The following is a 25,628-nucleotide window of genomic DNA, read 5'->3' on the forward strand; positions in this document are numbered from 1 at the left end:
TATTGTTTATAGTCTACGTTACCACTCGAACCACTGCAGCAAACAGTCGGCGTGAAAGATATGCCCGCAGCAGGTAATGCAAACGTCCTTCGACAGCAGCTCCCAGCAAATCGGACAAATCAGCTCACTGTACGGTGTGTCCGCGTGACAGTACCGCACGAGCGGGTGTGGTTCCTCATCTTCAGCTGCACTTTTCATACCCAAAGCATGGAGTTTTGTTTTTTCACGAAAATTTAGAAAGCTCAAAATTTGGTACCGAAACAGCAAGATCTTTTTCTATTTTGATTGTAACGAAAGCCTTTTAAGCTGCCCATCCGCACAGCATCCTTTGATGACCAGGCGACCGTAGTGGATTGCGAAGGATTACCACCGGTCTACCGTTTCAAACAGAGGGAAGGAAAATAATCATTAATTTTCTTGATTAATTAGCTTTAAAAGCACTCTCTCCACGTTATTTTCAATTCCGCTTCCTTTTTTTTTTTTGCTTTTATAGAAAGAAAAAAACTGAATAATTCAGTGCGTTTAAGCTAATTACTCTTGGGAAAGTTTTGTCTAGGGCGCCAGGTGGTTCCTATTAGCAACCTCACTCCTGCATCGCGCTTCCCATAGCCCTCTTCAATCAACTTTGAAGCACAGGAGCTTATCATCATCAGCACTGCCATCATCATCCATCATCGCAATGATTTACTGCCGTGTGGAGCGCAGCAATGTTTACACGAAAGAAAAGCGCTGTCAATGGATTGAATGGAAGGAAAATAGCCACGCATTCCGGAAAATGCAACACGCATGAAGCATGCACCACACACAGACACACAAACACACACAAACTGCGGTGCAGATGATGTCCAATGGAAAACTTTCCATTTTTTTGTTTTTTGTTTGTTTGTTACTTTCCCAATCCCCATTTTCCAACCCCGCATAGCTTCTCGAACTTTTTTGTGTCTTGTTCTAGAGACCCTTTTCCGTGCACCTACAAATGTCCTTGTCGAGCGCCTGCGAGAGCGAAAAACGAAGAACGACTTCACAGTAGGTGAAAGCATTTCGTTGTCGAAAGTTTCCACCACGCCTCTTCAGCAACTCTACTACGGCAGGGCCGTTTCTACTGCCTAGCATTACCTGCATCACTCCACACTGCACTTTCCGTCGATGCAGTTTGTGTGTTTTTCTTTAACATTTTCTTGTTTTAACCCCTCCTCGCTGCTGCACTCCAAAGTCTTTCGAGGAAGGACACATTGAGAGGTTGACAAGCGTCAGCCAGCATCTACAGCTGCAATTTATCGACATTCACACACAGCGAACGGTGGTGCTTGGTATTGTGTGGTGTGGTCCTTAGCTTTCAGTTTTGCTAAATCATTCAATGGGAACGCGTCCACTGCTAGGACAAGCGCTAGCGCGACGAACACTGTGTATAATGTGCGCGACTGCAAATGAAAATGAACAACGTTTAACAACTTGTAGCAAAGCGGAAAACTTGCCCAACGGGAAGGGCAAATCGTTGCAGCAAACCGGGGGCACCGGGACAGAGAAATGCTCAAAACTTCGCGTCCGGCCATACGGTTTTGCGCGTCGTTCAAAGTCGTCCGCGCAGCAGCAGCAATCGCCTAAAAAGTAAGGGGAAAAGTTTAGCTTCAATTAGCATGAATTATGGATGCGCATCCGGCGTGGAACCGATTCGTCAGAAGGAAAATGGAAGGACACATTTTCCCCCCTCTGCTTTCGTTTCTGCTTTCTCCGCACGCAAACACGCTGTTTACGCGGAACTTTTTCACTCCTCCCGCCGCTCGGTGTGTCGTTATTAAAAATTTCACTCCAAACACACCCTGCGAATGATTACACAATCGACACGGTTCCACTATTCGTTTTTGCTTCCATTTTCCTTGTTTTTTTTTTTGCCCTGATTGTGCTGTCAACTCGATCACCAACCGGCCAGAGCAGAGTGCCAGAGGGGCTAAAAAAGGGAGGAAAAATAATTCTTCAACGGCATCCCACAGCCTCCACAGTGGAGGGAATGGGGCCGTTGAAAAGAAAGGAGAAAACAACAATGGATGATGAAAAAAAAAGGCGAAACGCATTCCCAATCCCAAAGTCCTTCCGGAAGCAGGAAATGGATTTTCCATCGAAACCCATTCCCCAGGACTGTGTCGCACAAAGCCAGCCCTGCCCGGGTGGGAGGACAGGCGACACGAGGAAAAGTGTGCGACACAAAGTCGGTGTGTCGGTGTGTGCTTTCGAAGCTTTCGATCAAAAAGTCGACAAGCCGCGGCCGCGGTAACAGCACTGTTTGTGTGTGTGTGTTGAAAACAGTGAATCCGTTGCTGTTCAAAACATCTCAGGCGATGTTTGCGTGTGTATGCACCTTTCCCCCGCAGCATTTCACCTTTTTTTCCACATTTTTGCGGTGGAAAGCGTCGGAAAGAAGCCTCCACGAGCTATGCTCGTCACTGTGCAGGGAGGAAATGAATGCTTCTGGAGGTGAATAAGGGAGGTAAATTTAATTTCAAAGTAAATTTAATTCATCCATTGTTGACACCACTCATTGAGGGAGCAGGGAAGAGAGAAAGAGAGAGAGAGAGAGAGAGAGAGAGAGAGAGAGAGAGACAGGGAGAGATGAAAATAATGCTGTTTTATAAGGAAACTCCATAAAAAAGACTCTTAAAATAAAACACTCTGCTTGAAGTGAGTAAATCACATGGAGGAATGTAAAAAGGAACAGCATATTTATAAACAAATCGAAAAGAAACCATGCGAAAGAAGTAAAATGTATTAAAAGGAGTAGCATATTAATTAGGAAAGATTACATAATCATTAGTAATTTGAATGCAAGAGGGTTATATAACTAAAAAAGACAAATAAAATAATGTTAAAGAAAGACGTAATAAAAAGAAACAAAAAAGTAAACAAATAAAATGACATAAGACATGTAAAACACAGAACAAATGTATGAACAAAATATATAATAGCCTTAAAATAGGAGAGAAGCATGATAATGTTTAAACAAAAAACTGTAAAAACACATTGATAAATAAGACAATGTAGGTTAAAGTTAATTAAGCACAAAACAGTGAAAAATAGAACCGAAAATGAGTAAACATGACACTTAAAACGTCATGAAAAGGTAGTAAAATAAGCAAAACGAATCTGCAAGAAATGAAACAAAGCGATGAAGCAAAAAAAAAACATCCCAAAATGAGTGAATCGTTCAGCCAAAATCAAATAAGTCAAAAAAAAGAAAGGCAAAAAAGGGCGCCCAACACAAGACAAACAAACAAAGCAAATGAATTAAACGATATACAATCGTCTCGCCATAAAATAGGCAACGAAAAGAGTACACGTAAATTGACAATAAATTAACCTCAACGAAAGGGGACCAAACCAGCAAGCAACAGCAACTCATACCAAAACATACGAATGGGAAGAAAGATGTACCAACAAAAAACGGGACAATAATGAAAGTTCAACAGCGAGAAAGAACCCATTCTAGCATCGTAATTCTTCTTCCAAGCTCCCCTTTGCCTTTGGGGAGTATCTTTTGTTTCATTTTCATAATCCAATCACGTCCCGTGGTGTGAGAAACACGGGCAGGAGGCGAAAAAGGCACTCACCTTCCTTGAGGAAGTTGGCAAAAATCGCTGCATCTTCCTTATTTTTCTTTGTACGTGGAAAAAGGGATGAGACTCCCCAGCCACTCTTACGTGTGGTACGCCCTTTCCTTGGGTTCTTCAGTTGCAAAGAGTAGCAAAAAAGACCACCAAGATCAAATTGTACTTGCCGGTCGTTCTCTTCACCATACAAAATGGGAAAAATGATAATATTAATCCGATTAAAACTGGTGTAAGTCAGTTCTGTGAACTATTCCCCATTGTCATTGTATGCCAAACCGGCATAGGCTCAGTGTCGAACATCGTCATCCTTTTGACTTCCATCATTACTTCCCCCCCCCCCATCAACGGCACCACCATGTACGACGATATTATCGCAAAGTTTCAAGCTCGTACAAGTGATACAACAACAACAACAACAGAACTCACAATATAACAAACTCCTGCAACGAAATCACGTCCATTCTAGTAAAAGCTAAGCCTCTCCGAAGCGGAAATTAAGTTAACGCTTCCAGGTTCGGTCCTTCGGGCACGATGGAAAGGTCGTGCGCTGCTTCCAAGTAATGCGACAACCATCGCACAAAATTGTTGGAAAAGAGCACGGGACAAGAGAAAGAAAGAAAGAAAGAACGAAGCTAGCCAACCGACAGGACTGGAATCACTCACAGTCGCGCAAGACGTGCCGTACACACATAGAGAGATGCTTTATCTTCTTGCCATGAAGTGACGAGTGTGTGTGTGTGTCATGATTAAGACATCGCTTACCATCATCAGTACACACACTCAGCCGAGATAGGGATCGCTTTTCAGCGCGTCCGTCTTTTTGCAACATTCTGTGTGAAAAGGCCGTGCGACCGAGTGTTCACGGTGCCAGTGTGCCGGGGTAGAAAAGCATGGAAGAAAGCAGGAGTGAATATCTGTCCCGCGGGAGCTTCTGCCAGCACGAAGAGCTCGTTTTGAAAAGACAACACTACAGCGGCACCGGTTGCGTGTCTAGCGGTTCCCGCCGGGACCAAGTCTAGGCCAATCTAGGACAAAACTCTCCCTCCCTCCCGACGGCGACGAGCGCGACGACGACCACGTGTAACAAAGTCAGGCACCACCAACAACACGAGCCGTTCGTCCTTCAGCCTTCTACGTCCTTTTTTTCCCTGCTGCTGTTTAATGTTACTGGGACAAATTTTGAAGATGCATTCAGCGTCGCTTGACGTACTGTGGCCGTACAGCAAGTGGGAAAGGCAAACGATGATGAAACGATGCGCCTTTATGCCTTCGATGCCCTGCGGCTGACATCGTCACCCCGCCGCGAACGGTTGATGTATGTGCGCAACATGTGTATGTGTGTATGAGTGTGTGTGTGTGTGTGCGTTTGTGTGTGCCCTTCATTTCGGACCCACAGCCTCAACCACATCACCGTGTGCAAATGGTCCCAGAATGCAAAACGTGTCACTTTTCGGTCCGTTTTCTTCAGCCCCAGCTTGGCGCAGGAGAGTCCATTTAATGGAGGCGCCTTGTCACTCACGTGCTCGAGAGAGCTCTGCTCGGAGAAGCTAGGAGCTAGCTTCGGTGGACCCCGGTTCTGTAAAAGTGTGTGACACAGAGGCAGAGTGGATGACTCAATTTGGATAGATGACTGCGCTAGATAATGCGTTCCGGGGTGTTCCGGGGCGTTACACACACACACACACACAGCGCCCGGTGTGCTATGTGCTTTGCTGCACCATGCGTTACTTCCCAGGCAGCATCAGGCAGCGGAGCACACACTGTCTCGGCAGGGAACTAATTGATAAAAGTTAGCAGCGCGCACTAACGATACCAAAGTGTCATAGAGAGAACGTTAAATGGAATTATAAGCCCTGACACTTGGTTGGACGTGGGGGTTTGTGTGGTGGCTCGTCAGCTGTTATCGTACGACGCAATCAGGACGTGGTGCTAGATGACTCAAACATGCACGGTTTTGCAAAAAACGTCTTTAAAAATGAACTTTTAATGCTTTAACAAGTCGGTCATTCATAACACACCATGACCCATAAATATTAATTTTCCAAAAGGGGTGATTGTACCGCGTCGCGCCGACGGAAAAGCCAAAACCAGCCGGGCCGAATTGCTGCAGCTAATTCAATTAATGAGATTCCCATTGTCTCAGGCATCGGCAAAGATGTTTCATTGATTTAAATGCCTTTCTTTGGTTTTTAATGTGTTTCCGTTTCCCCGCTGGGGCAATGGAACAGCTCTATTTCGAAGCCTCCCGCCGTCGGGGAGGACAAGCCTAACCACCAACGGGGAGGAGGCCTTGGTTCGCTCGTAACGAACTACTACACCCGAGAAGCAGTTAATTTCTGATTAAAAATTCCATTACAACGGAGGGGAGAAGACGTGGCACTTGAGTCGGCGTCTTCGGGCCGCTATGCCTGGAGGGAAATCGAACAGCCAGGCCAGCCAGCGAGCGAGCAGCCTCCAATTTTCCGGGCTGAAATATGAGGCCTCGGGGTTGGTTAGCTTCTGCACTGCACACCGCACTACTCTTCGTTCGTTCGTCCTCCCATTAATGGCCGATCGGAATGGGTTTCCCGGTACATTTGGGCGGAAGAGTGCTTCCCGCTAGCACTGGTCCTTTTATCTTTCACGCTGGATGGGTGAGAAAGTTCCGCCATAAATAAGATCATAAATCAATATTTAACTTTCACACCTTTCGCCTCGTGCGCCATCGTGGTTGGTTGGTCGGTCGATCGGTTACGTTTCGAGGTATGTGCACCACAGCGTGTGTTTGGATTGTTTTCGCTAGGAATGGAACAGAAGAATAAAAAATCGGGACAAATTATAACGGCAAGTTTTGGGGCGCTACAGCCCGTTGGATAGTTTCCAAATTCGCTTGTTTATGATGACTTTAAATTTGCGCTTACATGTGTGTTTGGTTCGAATGGCGCTGTCCCACGCTACTGTTCTGCCGCAGGTTCTACATCCGCACACGGTCAGGTGAAAATAAATCAACCCACAGAAGGCTACTTTCCCTGGGTTTTGCTGAAAATGAAAATGGTTACGGTTGTTTTTTCCCACTACCACACACACACAGGAGCTCATTGACTCGTGCTCGACCACAACACACGGACGGGCAGGAGCGGCTAACACGAGTTACGACCGAAAATGGTACCCGCCGTGGCACCCGGCAACCAGTTCAACCAGCAGACAGTACAGTCGGGGCCACAGTAAGCACTTCCCATCCATGGCCACAAACCCCCAGATGTGCAGTTTCGCCTGCCGGACCCTCCCAAATGAGAGCGGGCGCGCGCACACGGTAATGTGCAACTTTTTCACCGGAAACGACCAAAACCCTACCACCCGTCGGAACCACACGTCGTGCACATTAATCAATGCTGTGTTTTCCCTCCCCTCGCCTCCCAGAAGGACCAGAAAGGATGGATGCCGATCCGGAAGTAAAAGCACTCCAGGCAGCAACACTCACCCTGTGGCTACTAGATGCTGCTGTCGGTCGTCTTCTGGAGGAGATTCACAATTTCACGGCTGGCCACGATGGGCTGTGTCAAATGCCTGCAAACGGTCGTACAATAATCCAACCAACAACAAAAAAACCGCACACCGCAACCATAAACACGTGTGCGATTGTCGTCACTTGAAGGGAACGGGGCTACTTATGAGCTGCCCCTTTCGCATACACACACACTTACACAGCACTAAGGATGGAAGATTATGAAGATTGTTCACCCGTAATGGGCCACCCGGATTACGGTTCATTCCTTTCCGTCGTAATATACCGCACACACACACACACGTTCACTTACACTGGTTTATGCACCCCTTTGAGCGAAAGGACACACATGTGTCTGGGTCACAGAATCGTAAGCTCTCGCATACGTAAGATTCGCGGCCGCGTGTACCAGCCGGAAGTGTCGTTGTCCTACGCAAAACCGATCCGGACATCCGAACGCGACGAATACCCCCGGTCGACTGCTGGGAATCGGGACAACCTACCGCAATCAGCCACACAAAAAGGGCACACACGCGACGGAATGCCGAGCGGACGACTAACTGTAAGGGCTGGTCCTCCCCCGACCCGATCCTGGCAGGCGAAAGTATCATCTGTGCGGTAAAAACATTCACCCGAGTGTTGCCGCGGACGCATCGTTCGTACCTGCGCAGTTGGTGCGAGTCGCCGTGTGCCTGCTTTCCGGAATGGCAGCTATGTTTTGGCGCTTTTTTGCCACAGAAGCGTTCCGTTCGGTACTCCGAGGTAGTAGTACTACTTTTGCGGAAGCACGAGGGAAATAGTATCACTGCACTGAACTGCTGCTCTACAGTGGGGATGCCACAACAACACAACACACACGCACACTTTTCGTAGCCTGCTTGGACGTTTAAATTAGTGATGGGAAAAAAGAAGTTTTGAAAATGAAGGTCCGGAATCGGTTTCGAAATTTGGTTCCGGAAGCGAAATTGGTTCCGAAATCAGGATTGGCTCCGAAATCAGAATCGGTTACGAAACGGAGTCGGTTTCGGCATCTCAATAAGAATAGACGTTTGGGTCTATTGATGCTACATATTGATAGCCGCAAAGAATCAAAATTTACTAGTAAACGATCCATTCTTATGGAGATTCCCGGACTGATCACGTTTCTGAGCGTTTCTACATACACCGAGAATGTAGCTGAGAAAATAACTGACAGCATGCTTTGACAGCGACTGACAGCATTTTCGGTGAGAGAATTCTCCTCGGCATGCAAAGAACGATGGAGCTGAGAAAAAATTGAATTGGCAGTTTATAGCGATCGATCAATTATAGTTTGCATTTTTGCCGTCTAATAATCGTAGATATATTATTAAAAAGTAAAAGAAACTTTTTTGATTTCATTTTAGCGATTGAAATGGATTTTTTAAACATCATTTTAAAAGTCCCATCTCGGCACTTTTCAGAGCTTCTACACACACCAGCGTGAGAAACCGGTTGTCAATTCTCTCACAGCCATCTCTCAGCTGCAGTCTCGGTGTATGTAGAAACGCTCTCTGAAATTTCTTATATCAAGATCTAATTCTCATTCCAGAGCTGATTCAATTTCTGGAGTCAATCCTGATTCCGTTACTGGAGCGAATTGCGATTCCCATGTCGCTTCCGATTCCGGAGCCGATTCTGATCGTGGAATCGATTCCGGAGACGACTGCGAAATCGCTTCTGGAATCATCTCCGGAATGGACTCTGGAATCGGAATCAATTCCAACATCTGAAATGGCTTCGGAACTGATTCCGAATACGGAATCGGAATAGGGTATGACCATTCCGAGCTACCACCACTAGTTTTAATTGCCAAACTGACAAAATGGGCGGTTTAATCAATTCAATTGTTATTTGAATAAAACTTCTAGATTTGGAGCGAATAGTGAATTATTCTCAGTAAAAAGCCTTTAAGCAGATATTATTTTACTAGTATTTCGCGGTTCACTACACTGAACAACACCGTTCAACTCCATATGGCACGTGTGTCTTTTCTTTGCCCCTTCATCAAACGCTCTCGATCATCCGTGATGTTCGAATATCCGGCGTTTGTTGTCATTTCGCTGTGCGAAAGGGAGAAGAAGAACATCCACTGGACGTGTCGGTTGGTGGTGGTGGTGGTGCAGAGAAGACATATTTGCCACTTCAAGCCGCTGCTCGAGAGCCGGGTTTGTTTTGATAGCGGACGAAACAGGGGTGCAGAATGCCGACAAACAACGCACGTTCTTCGAACGGGGTACAATTCGCCTACGTAAGCTTATCGCCAATAACGTCTATCTAACGTATCGATTGAACAGATACAATTTCAGGGTCCAACGAGGCGCCCTCCCTTGCGGAACGATCCAGAACAGCTGGTGTCGATCAGAGACAACACAACCGGCCCGAACATGACGTAAGTAAATAATGCACCGGTTAAGCATGGCCAAAGGAAGAGAACTTCTTTCCAATGCCCATTTGTTTGCCATTACAGCACAGACGGAGACATCAATGGTTCAGAGGGAAATAAAAGTGTTGCGTCTACTTGTGCTTCCGAGTGTAACAATTCTGCTGCTGTCGCCGAATGCACGGATGATGAGGATGCTTATTTTAAGAAGGAAGGAAGCTATGCTCCCCAAGAGGAAAAAGTACGAAGGAAGCCAGCAAACTCAAAGAAAACCCAGAAAAACAATTATCGTGATAGAGCCAGCACACCAGGCCCGAACATGACGTAAGTAAATATTGCACTAGTTAGGCGTGACCAAAGGAAGATAAGTTGTTTCTAAAGCTGTTGTTTTACCATTACAGCACGAACGGAAACATCCATAGTTCAGAGGGAATTAAAAACTTATCGACTACTTTTGCTTCCGAGCGTAACGATTCGGCTACTGTCGGCGAATGCACGGATGATGAGGACTCTTCTTATGACGAGGAAGGAAGCTATGCTCCCCAAGAAAGTGAAGTACCAACTAACACAGCAAACCCGAAGGAAAAGCCGACACCTGCACCAACGCTGGAAACGGAGAACAGTGGAGGGAGTACCTGGATTGTACTTGTTGGGAGTACTGTGATAGTTATTATAATTGCCTTCCTCGTTTGTTTCATGCCACAAAGCAAACCGGTGGAAGGTGAACCATTCTATAAGCTAGGAACCACCTACCCAACCGTAGATCAAAACCTGTGGCAGATGCTGAGCGTTAGTGTGCGGCGTGCCATCACCACCGTCGACAATCCTGAACCCGGAACCATACTGTTCCTCCACTACGGCCCCACCGGCATACTGGACGGGCTCATTGACAGTGTGATCGCGGTAACGACCAGCCACTTTGGGAACACGGACGCGATCCGGCTGCCCGGCGCACACTTCAAGCGGTCCGACATCCAGCAAGACTTTAGCGTGTTTGTGGCGCAGCAAAAGGAAGCCTTACGGCAGCGAAGCGTAATGCTGGTGCGAAATCTTGAGGATGTGCCGGCACGGTCAGCTCGAGCATTCCACACGATTTGTGACACGCAGGAGCCACTGGTGGGCAGGGCGGTCATTTATCTAACGCTCGATATGGCCAAGGCAGCTGGTATGCACGAGCCGAGCAATGTCAGTGCCACAGAGGAAGCGGAACGCTTGTTGCAGAAGTTGTGGGGAGATTCGTTAGAACCGGCAGTGCTAGGACCGCTGATTACCCGGCTGACGGAAAATGTGTTCCGGATTGTTTGAGGAAGTTAGCTGGTAGAGAGGACCAGGAAAGCGGTTGTGTTCCCATCGGATGATTCGAAATCCTCGTACGCCGGAATATTGCGATTATTGCATCCGATTGCGTGTCCAAGGCATGTGAAACTGTTCTTTAAATTAAAGCCTAAATTTTTGTTCGGACGATAGAGATTTTTCCCACATAGCTAAGACGAATAAATGAACTAATTCGCATGGAACCACTTGCTGTTGTCATGCTGTCGAAGAGAAAAAAAATTGTAAACAATATGCTCCTTCTCTTTTCCACTACCGATCTGTCACGCTTCTTGCGCTCCCAGATGTTTGCACTAACACCAAGGTGGATTAAAAATATCAGGTGGTGGATTAGGGCCTTTGGGGGGTCGCCATAGTTGAGGGACTTTACGTCATTTTAGAACCGTTGACCATTGGTTTCCGCACACAAAGCTTAGCAAATATAACAGATTTCTTTGTTATTATGTGCATTTTAGTGTGTCTATTGATTTTATCGAAAAAACGTAATATATTAACAAAAGATTTGATGATTTGTTTATGCACGAAATTTAAAATCATGCTAGCATGAGTTCTAATCTCAAGTAAATTGTCCATGCGGCTCGTAGATAATGAGGAATTAAGGTAAAAATTGAAAAAAAAAAATAATGATTTTGTAACGTCCGGACTAATATCGCCCACTGTGCACTCAACCCGAACCCCGAACGCAGCGGTATAAACGCGTTATATCTTGACCGCTGGAGCACCCGGTGTGCTAGATGAACTGTCATGGAATAAAGCTCTCTTCTTGGCGCGACATTGAACTGAACAGACGTAAGCCACTGACTTCTGCGTATAATTATTTGTGTGCTCTTCCGAATTGTGATAAATCTTATTAAAACGACCAATTAACCTTCCGCCATCCGTAAAACGCTTGGTCGTTACATCTCAGAAGTGGGATTACCAACAAAAATCGCCTGCAAAACCGCCTGCAAGCCGCCTAACCAGCCTGTATCCGTGTGTACCTGTGTACGTGTGTGTATGACACAACGCCATTTTCCATCATGCTGAGAAAAAAAGTACTTCGTCGGGCGCTTATCGAGACCGGTGTCGACGTGCCGGATTCCGCTACCGTCACACAATTCCGACAGCTTTATGCCTTCCACGAGCCGGTCGCTCGTTCCCCCCGTGCGGCGCCGCCCACTACCTCAGCGACGACACCGGCTCCCGCTTGTGCAAACCACCAAGATGCCGCCATTTTGTGCCTTCCACATTACAATGGCGACGACGATTTTGCGCATCACGAAAATGTTGCGAACGCTGCCGCTTCGATGCAAAATACCACTGATGCCGTTTCCGCCCTTCCTTCTGCCCATGGTATGGCCGCCGCCCTTCCCCGCGGCCCTGACGACATCGAGGCCCAATTTGAGAAGCTGCAACAGCAGCAGCAGCTAGCTGAATTACGCCAAAAGGTGCACCAACTTGAAACGCCGCAGCCAGTCGTCCTTTGCGTAAAGGACTTTGAAGCTTTTATCGAGCCACTCGACGTCGATAAGAACCCCAATGTCATCCGATGGTTCCGCGACTTGGAGCGTCTCTTTGCACTTTACCGAGTGCGCCATGCAGATAAATTTTTCTTCACCCTTCGGCTCCTCACCGGCACAGCCGCTAACGTCGCAAAAGAACTTGTTGTAACAACTTATGATGAGTTGAAGAAAGAGTTGATCGACAATCTTCACGTCGTTGCTACGCCCGAATCTGTTTATCGCCAACTCCGTAACCGTCGATTGCGGCCCCAGGAATCCGCCCTGCACTACTTGTTTGACATGCAGCGCATCGCAGACCAAGCCAGTATCGCCGATTCAGAACTGATCCCGATCGTCATCGACGGCTTGGGAAGCCCGTCAATTACGTCGAGTCTGCATTTCATGCCTCTTACGATGAACGACTTCCGGAAGAAATTGAAACTTTTCGAATCTTGCCGTCATCTTTGCACCACCCAGCCCCCTTCCGCTGATGCCCGGGCCACAACGAACAGCTGTATGGAACGGCCCCGCCCATCGCAGGAACCTATCCGCTGCTTCAACTGCTCCCGATTCGGACTCCTTCAGAACGCGTGCCCGCGACCTAAGCGCCCACCCGGCGGATGTTTTCGTTGTTTCCAGACTGGACACGTCTACCGTAACTGCCCTGAACGTCGGGCCAACGCCACTGTCGAGGGCAATACTAGTTCGGACGAAGCTCTCGCCACAAATCAAGAGGTGAGTTTGACATTTTTCCACCCTTCTGCTAAGCGTACCACCCTTCCCTGCGTTCGTTCCCTTCTCGACACAGGAAGTCCTGTGAGCTTCATTAGCGACACGATAGTACCAGTTAAGATGCTAGGACCTCTTTCCGCTACCGAATACTGCACTATGATTAAGGGACCACTTTACTCTCGAGGAAAAATCGATTGTACTATCCGATTTAAGAATCATTCCGTTCGACACTCTTTTATTATATTACCTGGAATTGCGTGGCCAGTCATTATCGGTCGCGATTTACTGAACTCACTTAATATTTTTCTTACGTATTCATCTCTTACAACTTCATGTATTACTAAACCTCTATCGACGGAACTTAAAAAAGTAGATACGATTCTTCCAGAAAAATTAGACGATGCTATTAGGAGTATTTGTGCGCTCGATGTGACTGAAGCCGATAATGAATTGGATTTAGGAAAAACACTATCTTTGGAACAACGTTCAATAGTCAATTCTATTGTTGAAAACTCATACCTCAACTATACTTCAGATGTTATACCGCTCAATCACCCTATGAAAATCAATCTGACTCATGATACACCAATATTTACTAAGCCGCGAAGACTCTCTTATGGTGAAAGACAGCAGGTTAAGCAAATTGTTGATAAACTGTTAGCAGAAAACATCATCCGGCCCAGTAATTCTCCTTATGCTTCTGCGCTTGTCCTCGTTAGGAAAAAGAGTGGCGAGGTTCGTATGTGTGTGGATTATCGGCCCCTCAACAAAATTACAGTTCGGGACAATTACCCCCTACCCCTTATCGAAACTTGTTTGGAGCATCTGTGTGGAAAAAAATTCTTCAGTTTGCTGGATTTGAAAAGCGGATTCCATCAAGTCCCAATGAGTGAGGAGTCTATCCCCTACACTTCTTTTGTGACCCCAGATGGTCAATTTGAATATCTGAAAATGCCATTCGGTCTTCGTAACGCCCCTTCCGAATTCCAACGTTTTATTAATTCTATCGTAAGGGAATTCATTGATGATGGCAGAATAGTAGTGTACCTCGATGACATCATCATCGCTTCTACCGACCTTAGCTCTCACTTCAGTACCCTTCGGTCCGTATTAGAAAAGATTAAGCAGAATAATTTAGAACTTCGTCTTGACAAGTGCAAATTTGTCCATGAAGAAATAGAATACTTGGGCTACAAAGCTAACTTTTCTGGAATTCAGCCTGGTGATAGGCACATTAAAGCACTTACTAATTACCCTATGCCCACTAATTTAAAGCAGCTCAGACGTTGTCTTGGTCTGTTTTCATACTTCCGACGGTTTGTTCCATCTTTCTCTTGCATCGCTAAACCTATGACAAAACTTCTTCAGAAGGACGAAGTATTTAACTTCGATTCAAATTGTGTGCATGCTTTTGAAACCTTACGTGACAAACTTGTGCATTCTCCTGTCCTTTCCATATTCGACCCAAAACGGGAAACCGAATTACACTGTGACGCAAGTTCCTTTGGTTTTGGCGCTATTCTGCTTCAGAAACAGGATGACAATAAGTTGCACCCTGTTGCTTACTTTTCCAAAACCACTTCAAAAGACGAGTCCAAGTTACACAGTTATGAGCTTGAAACTCTTTCCATCATTTACGCTCTTAAGCGCTTTCACACTTATGTTCATGGGCTCCCCATTAAGATAGTTACTGACTGCAACTCTCTGGTCGAGACCCTTAAGAACCGTAATGCTTCCGCTAAGATTGCCAGGTGGTCCTTGTTTCTGGAAAATTACGATTATACCATCTGTCATCGCTCAGGCACTTCTATGCCTCATGTCGACGCACTGAGTCGCACCGAAGCTGTGGGTGCCATCGGTGAGATTGACCTTGACTTCCAGCTTCAAGTAGCTCAGACGCGTGACCCATCTATCGAAGCTCTTAAACATCGGTTAGAATCAGAAGAAGTTGACGGATTCTTACTTCAAGATGGGCTTGTCTATCGCGACATACCTGATGGTCAACCTCAATTGTATGTCCCTTCGGAGATGGTCGACAATGTAATTAGACACACTCACGAGCGAATTGGCCACCTGGGCATAAACAAAACCTTCAGCAAAATCAGTCAGCATTACTGGTTCCCCCACATGAAGCCCACTATCGACAAATTCATTAAGAACTGCCTCAAGTGCATTGTTTATTCTGCACCTCATCATACTAATGCCCGGAATATGTACAGCATCCCTAAAGAACCCTTACCCTTCGATACCATCCATATTGACCATTTAGGTCCGCTCCCTAGTTCTCCCTTACGCAAGAAGTACATACTTGTTGTTATCGATGCTTTCACTAAATTAACCAAACTTTACCCAACCTCCTCAACTAATGCGAAGGAAGTGTGTTCTGCCCTTTCCCAATATATGTCTTACTATAGCCGCCCTAGGCGGATTGTTAGCGATCGTGCTACTTGTTTCACCTCAACCTTGTTTGAGGACTTCTTGGAATCGCATAACATTAGCCATGTCCTCAACGCCACCGGATCCCCACAAGCCAATGGACAGGTAGAACGGGTGAACCGTGTGTTGCGTCCTATCCTTAGCAAACTATCTGATGATCCAGACCAGACCGATTGGGTATCCAAGTTGCGGTCAGCCGAATACGCTTTAAACAATACCGTCCACACATCTACGAACTTCTGCCCCTCTGTCCTACTCTTTGGTGTTGAGCAACGCGGTAAAGTTCCAGACGAGTTAGCCGAATACCTGGATGAGAAATTTGATCGAGCCTCTAGGGACTTAGAAGCCATTCGGGATAAAGCGTTAGAAAACATAGAAGAGTCTCAACGGAAGAATGAGGAATACTTTAGCAAAAAGCACAAACCACCGCAGTGCTATAAGGAAGGTGACTTAGTGGCTATACGTTACTCTGATACGACCGATAGTAGTAATAAGAAGCTCAATCCTAAATTCAGGGGACCTTACGTCATCCATAAAGTGTTGCCCCATGATAGGTACGTGGTACGCGATGTAGAAGGATGTCAACTCACACAACTACCCTACGATGGGGTTCTAGAAGCGAATAAGTTGCGACGTTGGACCGAGTCCAGTGATTAGGAAATTGAGGGCAATTTATTGTTCAGGATAGCCGAGCTGTAACGTCCGGACTAATATCGCCCACTGTGCACTCAACCCGAACCCCGAACGCAGCGGTATAAACGCGTTATATCTTGACCGCTGGAGCACCCGGTGTGCTAGATGAACTGTCATAGAATAAAGCTCTCTTCTTGGCGCGACATTGAACTGAACAGACGTAAGCCACTGACTTCTGCGTATAATTATTTGTGTGCTCTTCCGAATTGTGATAAATCTTATTAAAACGACCAATTAACCTTCCGCCATCCGTAAAACGCTTGGTCGTTACAATTTCTTAATTTTTATCATCAAAAATGTCGAAAACACAAAGAATTCTAGAATAAATTCACAGAATAACACAAAATAACACACTTTAATGTATGTTTCAATGTTAAATAAGAACTCTTCTTCTTCTTTGGCTCAACAACCGATGTCGGTCAAGGCCTGCCTCTACCCACTTGTGGGCTTGGCTTTCAGCGACTAATTGATTCCCCACATAGCGGGATAGTCAGTCCTACGTATGGCGGCGCGGTCTATTTGGGGCTTGAACTCATGACGAGCATGTTGTTAAGTCGTACGAGTTGACGACTGTACTACGAGACCTGAGAAATAAGAACTCCCAAAGTTCAAAATATATTTTTAAAGAATGTTTATTCGAAAAAATGGGGTAGATAAATTATATGAACAAATTTAATTAATGTAAACAAAGTTTGAATCCTGGGGACCTTACGTCAAGTGACGAATTGTCAAAATGCACTAGAGTCCACCACCTGATATTTTACAATCCACCTTGGTTGGTGGTGGTGGTGGTGCAGAGAAGACATATTTGCCACTTCAAGCCGCTGCTCGAGAGCCGGGTTTGTTTTGATAGCGGACGAAACAGGGGTGCAGAATGCCGACAAACAACGCACGTTCTTCGAACGGGGTACAATTCGCCTACGTAAGCTTATCGCCAATAACGTCTATCTAACGTATCGATTGAACAGATACAATTTCAGGGTCCAACGAGGCGCCCTCCCTTGCGGAACGATCCAGAACAGCTGGTGTCGATCAGAGACAACACAACCGGCCCGAACATGACGTAAGTAAATAATGCACCGGTTAAGCATGGCCAAAGGAAGAGAACTTCTTTCCAATGCCCATTTGTTTGCCATTACAGCACAGACGGAGACATCAATGGTTCAGAGGGAAATAAAAGTGTTGCGTCTACTTGTGCTTCCGAGTGTAACAATTCTGCTGCTGTCGCCGAATGCACGGATGATGAGGATGCTTATTTTAAGAAGGAAGGAAGCTATGCTCCCCAAGAGGAAAAAGTACGAAGGAAGCCAGCAAACTCAAAGAAAACCCAGAAAAACAATTATCGTGATAGAGCCAGCACACCAGGCCCGAACATGACGTAAGTAAATATTGCACTAGTTAGGCGTGACCAAAGGAAGATAAGTTGTTTCTAAAGCTGTTGTTTTACCATTACAGCACGAACGGAAACATCCATAGTTCAGAGGGAATTAAAAACTTATCGACTACTTTTGCTTCCGAGCGTAACGATTCGGCTACTGCCGGCGAATGCACGGATGATGAGGACTCTTCTTATGACGAGGAAGGAAGCTATGCTCCCCAAGAAAGTGAAGTACCAACTAACACAGCAAACCCGAAGGAAAAGCCGACACCTACACCAACGCTGGAAACGGAGAACAGTGGAGGGAGTACCTGGATTGTACTTGTTGGGAGTACTGTGATATTTATTATAATTGCCTACCTCGTTTGTTTCATGCCACAAAGCAAACCGGTGGAAGGTGAACCATTCTATAAGCTAGGAACCACCTACCCAACCGTAGATCAAAACCTGTGGCAGATGCTGAACGTTAGTGTGCGGCGTGCCATCACCACCGTCGACAATCCTGAACCCGGAACCATACTGTTCCTCCACTACGGCCCCACCGGCATACTGGACGGGCTCATTGACAGTGTGATCGCGGTAACGACCAGCCACTTTGGGAACACGGACGCGATCCGGCTGCCCGGCGCACACTTCAAGCGGTCCGACATCCAGCAAGACTTTGGCGTGTTTGTGGCGCAGCAAAAGGAAGCCTTACGGCAGCGAAGCGTAATGCTGGTGCGAAATCTTGAGGATGTGCCGGCACGGTCAGCTCGAGCATTCCACACGATTTGTGACACGCAGGAGCCACTGGTGGGCAGGGCGGTCATTTATCTAACGCTCGATATGGCCAAGGCAGCTGGTATGCACGAGCCGAGCAATGTCAGTGCCACAGAGGAAGCGGAACGCTTGTTGCAGAAGTTGTGGGGAGATTCGTTAGAACCGGCAGTGCTAGGACCGCTGATTACCCGGCTGACGGAAAATGTGTTCCGGATTGTTTGAGGAAGTTAGCTGGTAGAGAGGACCAGGAAAGCGGTTGTGTTCCCATCGGATGATTCGAAATCCTCGTACGCCGGAATATTGCGATTATTGCATCCGATTGCGTGTCCAAGGCATGTGAAACTGTTCTTTAAATTAAAGCCTAAATTTTTGTTCGGACGATAGAGATTTTTCCCACATAGCTAAGACGAATAAATGAACTAATTCGCATGGAACCACTTGCTGTTGTCATGCTGTCGAAGAGAAAAAAAATTGTAAACAATATGTTCTTTCTTTTTTCCACTACCGATCTGTCACACTTCTTGCGCTCCCAGATGTTCGCACCAATACTGTCGCACGTTTCGCACATCTGTCAAACGACGTACCACAGAAGCAAGCAAAAGGTGAAGACGCGCGCGGTACCTCAGAGAACGCAGATACGTTTTCCACACAGTTTGTTTTTCCCCCGAGGGTTTCCCATTGTTTTCCGCACGCTTGTCCGCACCCGGCAGTCCCAATGTCTAAGGAAGCGGAAGCGATTCGCGTCGACAAGGAGCTCGACCTGTCGAACGCGGGTCGCGGTGTATGGCTCGTGAAGGTACCGAAGTACATTGCCAACAAGTGGGAAAAGGCACCGGGCAACATCGAGGTGGGCAAGCTCAAGATTTCCAAACAGGTCGGCCAGAAGGCGCAGGTGTCGCTGACGCTGTCCGACGCGGTCATCAACATCGATCCGGCCGAGGAGATACCGCGCGACCACCGGCTGGACGTGTCGGTCGTGACCAAGCAGACGCTCGGCGTGTTTTCGCACGCCGTTACGACCACGCGGGACGATCCGGTGCCGGAGTGCGAGAAGCAGTACATGGAGGGCCGGATCGTGCAGAAGCTGGAGTGTCGCCCGTACGCCGACCACTGCTACATGAAGATGAAGCTGGAATCGATCCGCAAAGCGTCCCAGCCGGCACGGCAGGTGAAGTCGCTGGAGAAGATCGTGCACAACTACAAGCCCGTCTCCGACCACAAGCACAACATCGAGGACCGGGAGCGCAAGAAGGCGGAGGGCAAGAAGAGCCGGGACGACAAGAACGCCGTGCTCGACATGCTGTTCAACGCGTTCGAGAAGCACCAGTATTACAACATTAAGGATCTGGTGCGCATTACGCGGCAACCGATCAGCTACCTGAAGGAGATACTGAAGGAGGTGTGCGACTACAACATGAAAAACCCGCACAAAAACATGTGGGAGCTGAAGAAGGAGTACCGGCACTACAAGGAGGACGACAAGAAGGACGACGACACGACCAAGGACACGATGTCGGACAGTGATAGCGACTGAGGTGGATGTGATATGGCGCTTTCCGTCTGGCGTTTACGCGGGTACGCGGCCGGACAAGCTGCTGCGAACTGATTCACGATGTTTATTCACGCGGTTATTTAACATAAATACACAAACAAAATGGGGCTAAAAAAGAAGTAGAGCATTTTCCAAACCTGAGTGGATTCGTGTGTGTGTGTGTTTGCGCCCGTCACGCGACGAGGACAGTTCGAGGGAGGAGAGGGGAGTGATAAAATCAATTCTACTATTCCGAAAACCAGACATACACAATTGCACCAACCTGTTGGGGGAAAACCTAGAGCGAAGATTTGTGTCACAATTTAGGAAGAGAAGCTACAAAAGGCGATTGAAGCATCCCCCCCCCAGGTTAAACCTCGCCAAAGTTAACGTGGCCCGTCTTTTGCGCGTGCTGTTGCGCCTCCACCTGGCCCTTGAGGAAGCAGTCGCAGTCTATGCACTTGAGGGTGAACTTGTTCACGTCCGTGTACTGGCGGGCAGATTTGGCTTCCTTGGCTAGCTGTTCCGCCTGCTGGTACACCGATTGGTCTTCGATTGGGAAGATCGTCTTTGGTGCGTCACCCTAAAATGAGGCATGGTCGATTGGTGAACGATACAGAAGACGCAAAACCACAGGGAATTGCGCGCCCAGAAACGTTTTTGTTTTGAATTTACAAAGTTGCATTTACTCACGTTCGTTGATTCCAGGTACAGAGGGTCGTAGTGAATGCCGTCGAACAGCAGGAACCCGCGCATGCCATAGTTCTTGTCCTCGCCGAACCGATTGATGATGGCATTCGTGATATCGACCACGTCAAACTCGAGCCCGTAGTACGCGGACAGGATGGACACTTCGATCGCACCGCCCCACGATTCGGGCTGCAGTATCCAGGCACAGTATTCATCATTCGGCCGTCCGAGGATTCCCTCGTTGTACTCGTGCTTGTCGCCGTTCACCGTGCTGGCGATTATCTGCCTCATGTACTGAGCACCGTCCGGGTCAACCTTTCCCGTGATAACGTACCCTGGCGAATGGAATGAGAAACGATGAGAATGAAGCAAACAGCTGGGTGACGCGCAAACACGACTAATCTCTTCCACCACCTTCCTCCCTTACCTATGCTCGTGAACAGGCAAGAGTTATCCGACGGTACGACACACTTCAGCAGTATGCCGCCACTTTCCGTGCCCTGGGCCGCCAGCTCCTTTGCCAGCTTCTCGTCCTGCTCCAGCCGCTTCGTCGCTTCCAGGTGCTTGCGCTCCTCCTCGGTCAGCGACTTTTCCTCCACGATCAGCGTATCGCCATTGCTGATGCCCGACGCGAGCACCTGGTTCGCTTCGTTCGACAGGTCGAGCGGTTTGAACGGGGGAAACCCAAGCACGACGTGCAGCGCGTCGCCCGGAATGTTGGTCAGCTCGACGATCCGCGTCTTCAGGTCACCGACGGTCGTCGTTTCCGCCAGCTTGCTCACAATGTGCTGCTGGCCCGATTTGGTTTTGAGCTTCAGTGAAAACCCCATCCCTGGTTAGGTGTGGTGGCTAGCGCGCTATCACTGCTGGTGTGGAAGGCGTACGGGACCACACAGGTGGAAAATTTTGCTGCAGAATGCCTCGATGGTGCGCCACACGCTACGCAGCGAGTGTCATGTAATGGTTCTCTGTGATGGATTCGCTAATTTTCCAATGGTTCCTAAAGTGTTGTTTTTCTCTCTTCCTGGTTGTTTTCCCGAAATAAATTAAAAATAATCAACAATGACGTTTGACGTTGCGCAAGTGATACGGGGGAAAGCGTGCAAGAAAATAAGCAACGAGGACCATTTTTGCAAGCAACTAGCAGCATGTTATCTGTCACTGATTAATCGCGTGGATGACAGCACGAATTAAAGTTTTATTTAGAAATAAAATACAATAGTAAGTCAAGCATTTTATATTGTAATGATGACTTTAACTACTAACTGGCACTTATTTAGGTAGCGTATGGTCATTAGTTTTAAAACAAAAAAGAAATAAGTTCAACTTGTTTATCATTGCTGCTCCGGACGAAGAAACGTCAAATTTACACTTTATTTTGGTGCCACTTCGCAGTCAGCTGTCACGGCGAACGGATATCTCTCAATTGGTCGAATTGAGCACAATTTTCCATCCCAATTCAGGTAAAACTACACAATTCTAAATGAAATTATCGCTGTACCCTTTACTGACAAGATTCTTTATTCGCCATTTCCACAGAACAATGACGCTGCTAATCAATCCCCGCCGCCCGGAGAAGGTGCACCGCTACAAACCCGTCGACTCGGCCAACCAGGGTGCTGGAGTAGGGGACGATCTAATGCCAGATTACATGAATATCTTGGGTATGTTTTGCCTCGGTTGCTTTGTCTCTAGTCGACTGCTGCCTAATACATGCCAAACGTTCCCTCCCTTGCACAGGTATGATATTCTCCATGTGTGGTCTCATGATGAAGTTGAAATGGTGCGCCTGGCTGGCGCTTTACTGTTCCTGCATTAGCTTCGCTAACTCCCGGATTTCAGACGATGCCAAACAGGTGCTATCCTCCTTCATGCTCAGCGTTAGTGCCGTCGTGATGTCGTACCTTCAGAACCCGACACCGATGACACCGCCCTGGCAGTCGATGTAGTTTTGGACGGCGCGGAAAGCGGTACACACATACAAAAACACACAATCGTATGTCCAAAGCACAGAGAAACAATCGATTTAAGCAACACCTTTTTTGAATAATATTAACCATCCCGGTCTTGTGGTACAGTGGACAAAGTTGTGCACCGTTTCGAATAGGCAATCCGAATGTGTACGAGAGCAAATACGGGTAAGCTTTTGTTAAAATTAGTTTAGTTTTTAATTTGAACAGGGCTGTGTAAAACAACTGCAAAATGTTCATAATCTTGGGGACATTAACGAATCGCTGTTTCTCGATGTCGGCCATCATGTGGCTGATTATTGTGGTCGTGGAATTGGAAAATGTCTCCATTTCTATTCATGGTCAATTTTAGAATCAATATATCTTAACACGGTTCAGTTCTGATTCATATTCAAATGTTGTGTTGGTCATAAACCTTTTGTGACCTAATCCAGTGCTGAGACTGAGCTTAGTTCAACTCAGACTCATTTCGACCCTGGGTTTGAATTTCAACTTATGCAGGAACGTATTCCAAGCATGAAACCATTAATTCGGGTTGCGCCAATCCAACTATTCAAATTTTACACTAAACACTGTCTCGGAACTGGTTCCAATTCTTCTCTTGCATCCAATATTTCTCAATCTGCTTACCTAATAAGCGCCTGCAGCATATGGAAGAAATTTGATAGAATTTTACGACAGCGCTTGTTTAGTCACATTTTTGCTCAAAAATTTTAGCCAAACAAGCACATCCTCTTCATCACTACCTCCGTTATGTGATATTGATAACCTTCATCTCAACCTACTACCTCTACAACATGCAAAGACGACGGTTAATAGTTTAAATGTTTATTTAAATCATGCCTGCTCCGAAACCCGAACTTTCTAAACGCTATGTTATAAATACAAGTTTAATTCGAGCGGCTAAATTCCGTACGGCTGCTCCGCCCACCCCATCTTCCTTTCCCCGAACCTTCCACACAAAGGAAAGAGCGGGAGAAACGGTCAAACTGATTCGCGAAACCCAAGCAGTTAGGCTAACTTTATTTACAAACATGTGGGAGAGTAAGCGGCGCCCCCCTCCCAGCAGTTACAGTGCCGTTGTGTCCTATTTGATTACGTCGCAGTCGCAACACTCGTCGTTGTCCAGCTTTTCGTAGTTTTGATTCATGCACTTCCGGATGGTGCTTTTCGATTTGGGGCGCACCGGCCCGTCCGGTCACATGCCGCCGTCCCCATTGATTGCCACATCGTCATCGTCGTCGTCGTCGCCGTCATCGTGTGCGCCCTGACTGCTGCCGTTAGTGCCCTCCAAGCTGTGGCCCGGCTCGGGCATCGAATTGTCCACCAGCACATCCGATAGGTTGTCGTACCTGTTGAAAGAAAGTTAAAAGTTAAAGAAGTTTAACTTTTAGATAAACTTCTTGGAACTGGAGTGATGGGTCGCCTTCCGTCCCCCCGGCCCATGTGTTGCGTTTATCGGGATAGGTGCGTCGGTTGGGTTACGGTCGAACACGCGCTGATTGAACGTGCGGGGGCACGTGTGTCTTGCGTGAAGGGTAAAAGTTTTGCCTTTAGTTCCTCGAAACAAGAACTACAATGTTAGGTTGCTACACAATGTAACACATCAACCGTCTGCTGTTGGTTGGAGGGACGGCCTCGATCCATTTACATCCGGCCAACCGGGCTCCACCACTCTCCTCTCCTTTAAACCAATACTCACTTGTCAGCGTGCTCATCACAATGGTTCAGCAGCTCGTCGTCTTTGCCGTGCGGTCGAAACTTGCACACAGTTAGCAACCGCAGCATGGCCAGCCCTATCAGCAGCCCACCTGCCACGTGGCTCAGCCAGAGCCGATGGGGCCACACGATGAGCGCGATACCTAAGGCCACGTACGGAAAGGTCAGATGCCAACCGCCACAGTACCGGCAGACGCTCCAGCACCGGTAGCATCCGGACGAGTAATCATTGCTAGAACGGAAAACGGGGAAGAAAGCATGGCATTAATACGAACAATAATGTGTGAGTGAGAGTGAAAGAGACGACCGGAAGCATATACACCCCAATTATTCTTATCGTACTCTGCATACTCATTAGAGAAAAACTCATTAAAATTGTTGCATTCGAACAGCATTGGCATCGATGATTGTCGACATTTGCTTATTGCAATAGATTAATTTGATCCTTTTCACGATTTGCGTTCACGTGAAATTGAGCAAACAGCTTAAAGAGGAGTGCCAACACAAGTAATTGCTTATAATTATTGCATTATCGACCACGGTGCTGAATAAATGGCTATTATGGTGCAGTGGACATATACGTGGGCCGTAGCACCAGTAATGTACAGCGAAGGCAGAAAGAGGGATCATCCATGAATTATGTCACGTTTATACATTGGGGCGGTTCCGTGGTCCAGTCGTCAACTTGAACGACTCAATAACATGCCCGTCATGGGTTCAAGCCTAGAATAGACCGTCCCTCCGTAGCAGTTGCTGCGTGGTACTAAATTATGTCTTGAAAGCCTGTACAGACCGGCATGTCCGCATAGGGCATTTACGCCAAATAGAAGAAGAAAAGAGCAACACATTCTAACACTAAAACGCAACGTATATCAATATGTGCTTTCTGCTCTTCCCTTCTCTACAAACAAAGTCATAGTTGTTTATGGAATCGGATAATGCATCGGTGTCGAATCTGTATTGCACTGGGACAGGTTCACGATCCGTTCTATGACCGAGCAAGATACTGGTACAATTTTTATTATTATTATTATTCAGGACATGTGTTTTGAAACAGTTCTTGAGTACAGTATGGGTTCGAAGCTTGTTGGACCGGTACGGGTTCGGACTCAGTTCCTGAAATAGTATGGCTTTAGGATAAGTTACTGGATCGGTAAAGGTTGAGGATCAGTTATAGCAATGGTGTGAGCTAAGGAACAGTTTTAGGTTTGTTGTGGGCAGCCGTGCCGACCCCTGGACTTGCCGTGGCAGTTGCGCTGCCACCGGTCAACGTCCAGGAGGACGACAGTGTACACGCACACTGTCGCACACACTAAGCAGCGCAAGGCTTAGTGTGTGCCGAGCGCCATACAGGCAGAGTGTGTACAAAGGCCGATCGAGCAGGAGCTCTCGGCAGGGGCGCTCGGTGCGGCTGGTGCGC

General features: G+C 47.1%; 8 protein-coding genes across 25 annotated transcripts in view; 5 read left to right on the top strand and 3 right to left on the bottom strand.

Moving 5' to 3' along the window:
* The window catches only part of LOC120896578, a 136,055-nt gene extending 128,122 nt beyond the window's left edge, over positions 1–7,933 (bottom strand). For 2 of the 9 annotated variants that reach the window (XM_040300915.1, XM_040300834.1), the window contains exon 1: positions 23–358. The gene's annotated coding sequence lies outside the window, so the exon portion shown is untranslated. The other 7 variants (XM_040301006.1, XM_040301093.1, XM_040301430.1 and 4 more) reach the window with 7 other exon arrangements.
* A 1,246-nt stretch (positions 7,934–9,179) lies between these two features.
* On the top strand, positions 9,180–11,004 carry LOC120897016. Of its 4 annotated transcripts, none has more exons than XM_040301638.1 (4): positions 9,181–9,355; positions 9,414–9,496; positions 9,575–9,811; positions 9,889–11,004. In XM_040301638.1, the coding sequence occupies exons 1-4, from the start codon at positions 9,308–9,310 to the stop codon at positions 10,790–10,792; spliced, it is 1,272 nt and encodes a 423-aa protein (XP_040157572.1). In that variant the 5' UTR covers positions 9,181–9,307; the 3' UTR covers positions 10,793–11,004. The 4 variants fall into 4 exon arrangements, with proteins under 4 accessions (XP_040157725.1, XP_040157805.1, XP_040157572.1 ...); XM_040301707.1 differs by having other exon boundaries at positions 9,182–9,340; positions 9,402–9,496; XM_040301791.1 differs by lacking the exon at positions 9,575–9,811 and having other exon boundaries at positions 9,180–9,355.
* Positions 11,005–12,365: 1,361 nt separating this feature from the next.
* Positions 12,366–14,110, top strand: LOC120897811. The gene is made up of 2 exons (XM_040302969.1): positions 12,366–13,035; positions 13,109–14,110. The coding sequence occupies exons 1-2, from the start codon at positions 12,601–12,603 to the stop codon at positions 13,118–13,120; spliced, it is 447 nt and encodes a 148-aa protein (XP_040158903.1). The 5' UTR covers positions 12,366–12,600; the 3' UTR covers positions 13,121–14,110.
* A 2,828-nt stretch (positions 14,111–16,938) lies between these two features.
* LOC120897243 lies at positions 16,939–18,732 on the top strand. Of its 4 annotated transcripts, none has more exons than XM_040301998.1 (4): positions 16,939–17,083; positions 17,142–17,224; positions 17,303–17,539; positions 17,617–18,732. In XM_040301998.1, the coding sequence occupies exons 1-4, from the start codon at positions 17,036–17,038 to the stop codon at positions 18,518–18,520; spliced, it is 1,272 nt and encodes a 423-aa protein (XP_040157932.1). In that variant the 5' UTR covers positions 16,939–17,035; the 3' UTR covers positions 18,521–18,732. The 4 variants fall into 4 exon arrangements, with proteins under 4 accessions (XP_040157932.1, XP_040158016.1, XP_040158104.1 ...); XM_040302082.1 differs by having other exon boundaries at positions 16,939–17,068; positions 17,130–17,224; XM_040302170.1 differs by lacking the exon at positions 17,303–17,539.
* A 142-nt stretch (positions 18,733–18,874) lies between these two features.
* LOC120897510 (general transcription factor IIF subunit 2) lies at positions 18,875–19,969 on the top strand. The gene has a single exon (XM_040302501.1). The coding sequence runs from the start codon at positions 19,014–19,016 to the stop codon at positions 19,830–19,832; it is 819 nt and encodes a 272-aa protein (XP_040158435.1). The 5' UTR covers positions 18,875–19,013; the 3' UTR covers positions 19,833–19,969.
* LOC120897437 (ubiquitin thioesterase OTU1) lies at positions 19,895–21,574 on the bottom strand. Its single transcript, XM_040302384.1, has 3 exons — positions 20,947–21,574; positions 20,523–20,854; positions 19,895–20,412 (listed from the first exon to the last, which is right to left on the bottom strand). Exons 1-3 carry the CDS (start codon positions 21,347–21,349, stop codon positions 20,200–20,202), a joined length of 948 nt encoding a protein of 315 aa, XP_040158318.1. The 5' UTR covers positions 21,350–21,574; the 3' UTR covers positions 19,895–20,199.
* A 283-nt stretch (positions 21,575–21,857) lies between these two features.
* LOC120897887 (protein Asterix) lies at positions 21,858–22,601 on the top strand. The gene is made up of 3 exons (XM_040303088.1): positions 21,858–21,982; positions 22,059–22,183; positions 22,260–22,601. The coding sequence occupies exons 2-3, from the start codon at positions 22,063–22,065 to the stop codon at positions 22,466–22,468; spliced, it is 330 nt and encodes a 109-aa protein (XP_040159022.1). The 5' UTR covers positions 21,858–21,982; positions 22,059–22,062; the 3' UTR covers positions 22,469–22,601.
* Positions 22,602–23,301: 700 nt separating this feature from the next.
* Positions 23,302–25,628, bottom strand: part of LOC120897592 — a 43,327-nt gene continuing 41,000 nt past the window's right edge. For all 4 annotated transcript variants that reach the window (XM_040302853.1, XM_040302687.1, XM_040302773.1 and 1 more), the window contains 2 exons: positions 24,192–24,440; positions 23,302–23,841 (listed from right to left, as the gene is read on the bottom strand). In XM_040302853.1, coding sequence (XP_040158787.1) covers positions 23,688–23,841; positions 24,192–24,440 — 403 coding nt within the window. In that variant the 3' untranslated portion in view covers positions 23,302–23,687. The remainder of the gene's footprint in view (positions 23,842–24,191; positions 24,441–25,628) is intronic.

Source organism: Anopheles arabiensis, chromosome 2, assembly GCF_016920715.1.
Source record: "Anopheles arabiensis isolate DONGOLA chromosome 2, AaraD3, whole genome shotgun sequence".
In the NCBI taxonomy this organism is placed as follows: Eukaryota; Metazoa; Arthropoda; class Insecta; order Diptera; family Culicidae; genus Anopheles; species Anopheles arabiensis.

Coding starts and splice junctions, on each gene's coding strand:
- LOC120897016 (XM_040301638.1), top strand. CDS start 9,308: ATGCCGACAAACAACGCACGTTCTTCGAACGGGGTACAATTCGCCTAC. Junction 9,497..9,574: donor ACAACCGGCCCGAACATGAC/GTAAGTAAATAA, acceptor TTGCCATTACAG/CACAGACGGAGACATCAATG. Junction 9,812..9,888: donor ACACCAGGCCCGAACATGAC/GTAAGTAAATAT, acceptor TTACCATTACAG/CACGAACGGAAACATCCATA.
- LOC120897811 (XM_040302969.1), top strand. CDS start 12,601: ATGCAGCGCATCGCAGACCAAGCCAGTATCGCCGATTCAGAACTGATC.
- LOC120897243 (XM_040301998.1), top strand. CDS start 17,036: ATGCCGACAAACAACGCACGTTCTTCGAACGGGGTACAATTCGCCTAC. Junction 17,084..17,141: donor ACGGGGTACAATTCGCCTAC/GTAAGCTTATCG, acceptor ATACAATTTCAG/GGTCCAACGAGGCGCCCTCC. Junction 17,225..17,302: donor ACAACCGGCCCGAACATGAC/GTAAGTAAATAA, acceptor TTGCCATTACAG/CACAGACGGAGACATCAATG.
- LOC120897510 (XM_040302501.1), top strand. CDS start 19,014: ATGTCTAAGGAAGCGGAAGCGATTCGCGTCGACAAGGAGCTCGACCTG.
- LOC120897437 (XM_040302384.1), bottom strand. CDS start 21,349: ATGGGGTTTTCACTGAAGCTCAAAACCAAATCGGGCCAGCAGCACATT. Junction 20,855..20,946: donor TTGCCTGTTCACGAGCATAG/GTAAGGGAGGAA, acceptor TCCATTCGCCAG/GGTACGTTATCACGGGAAAG. Junction 20,413..20,522: donor TGTACCTGGAATCAACGAAC/GTGAGTAAATGC, acceptor GCCTCATTTTAG/GGTGACGCACCAAAGACGAT.
- LOC120897887 (XM_040303088.1), top strand. CDS start 22,063: ATGACGCTGCTAATCAATCCCCGCCGCCCGGAGAAGGTGCACCGCTAC. Junction 22,184..22,259: donor AGATTACATGAATATCTTGG/GTATGTTTTGCC, acceptor TCCCTTGCACAG/GTATGATATTCTCCATGTGT.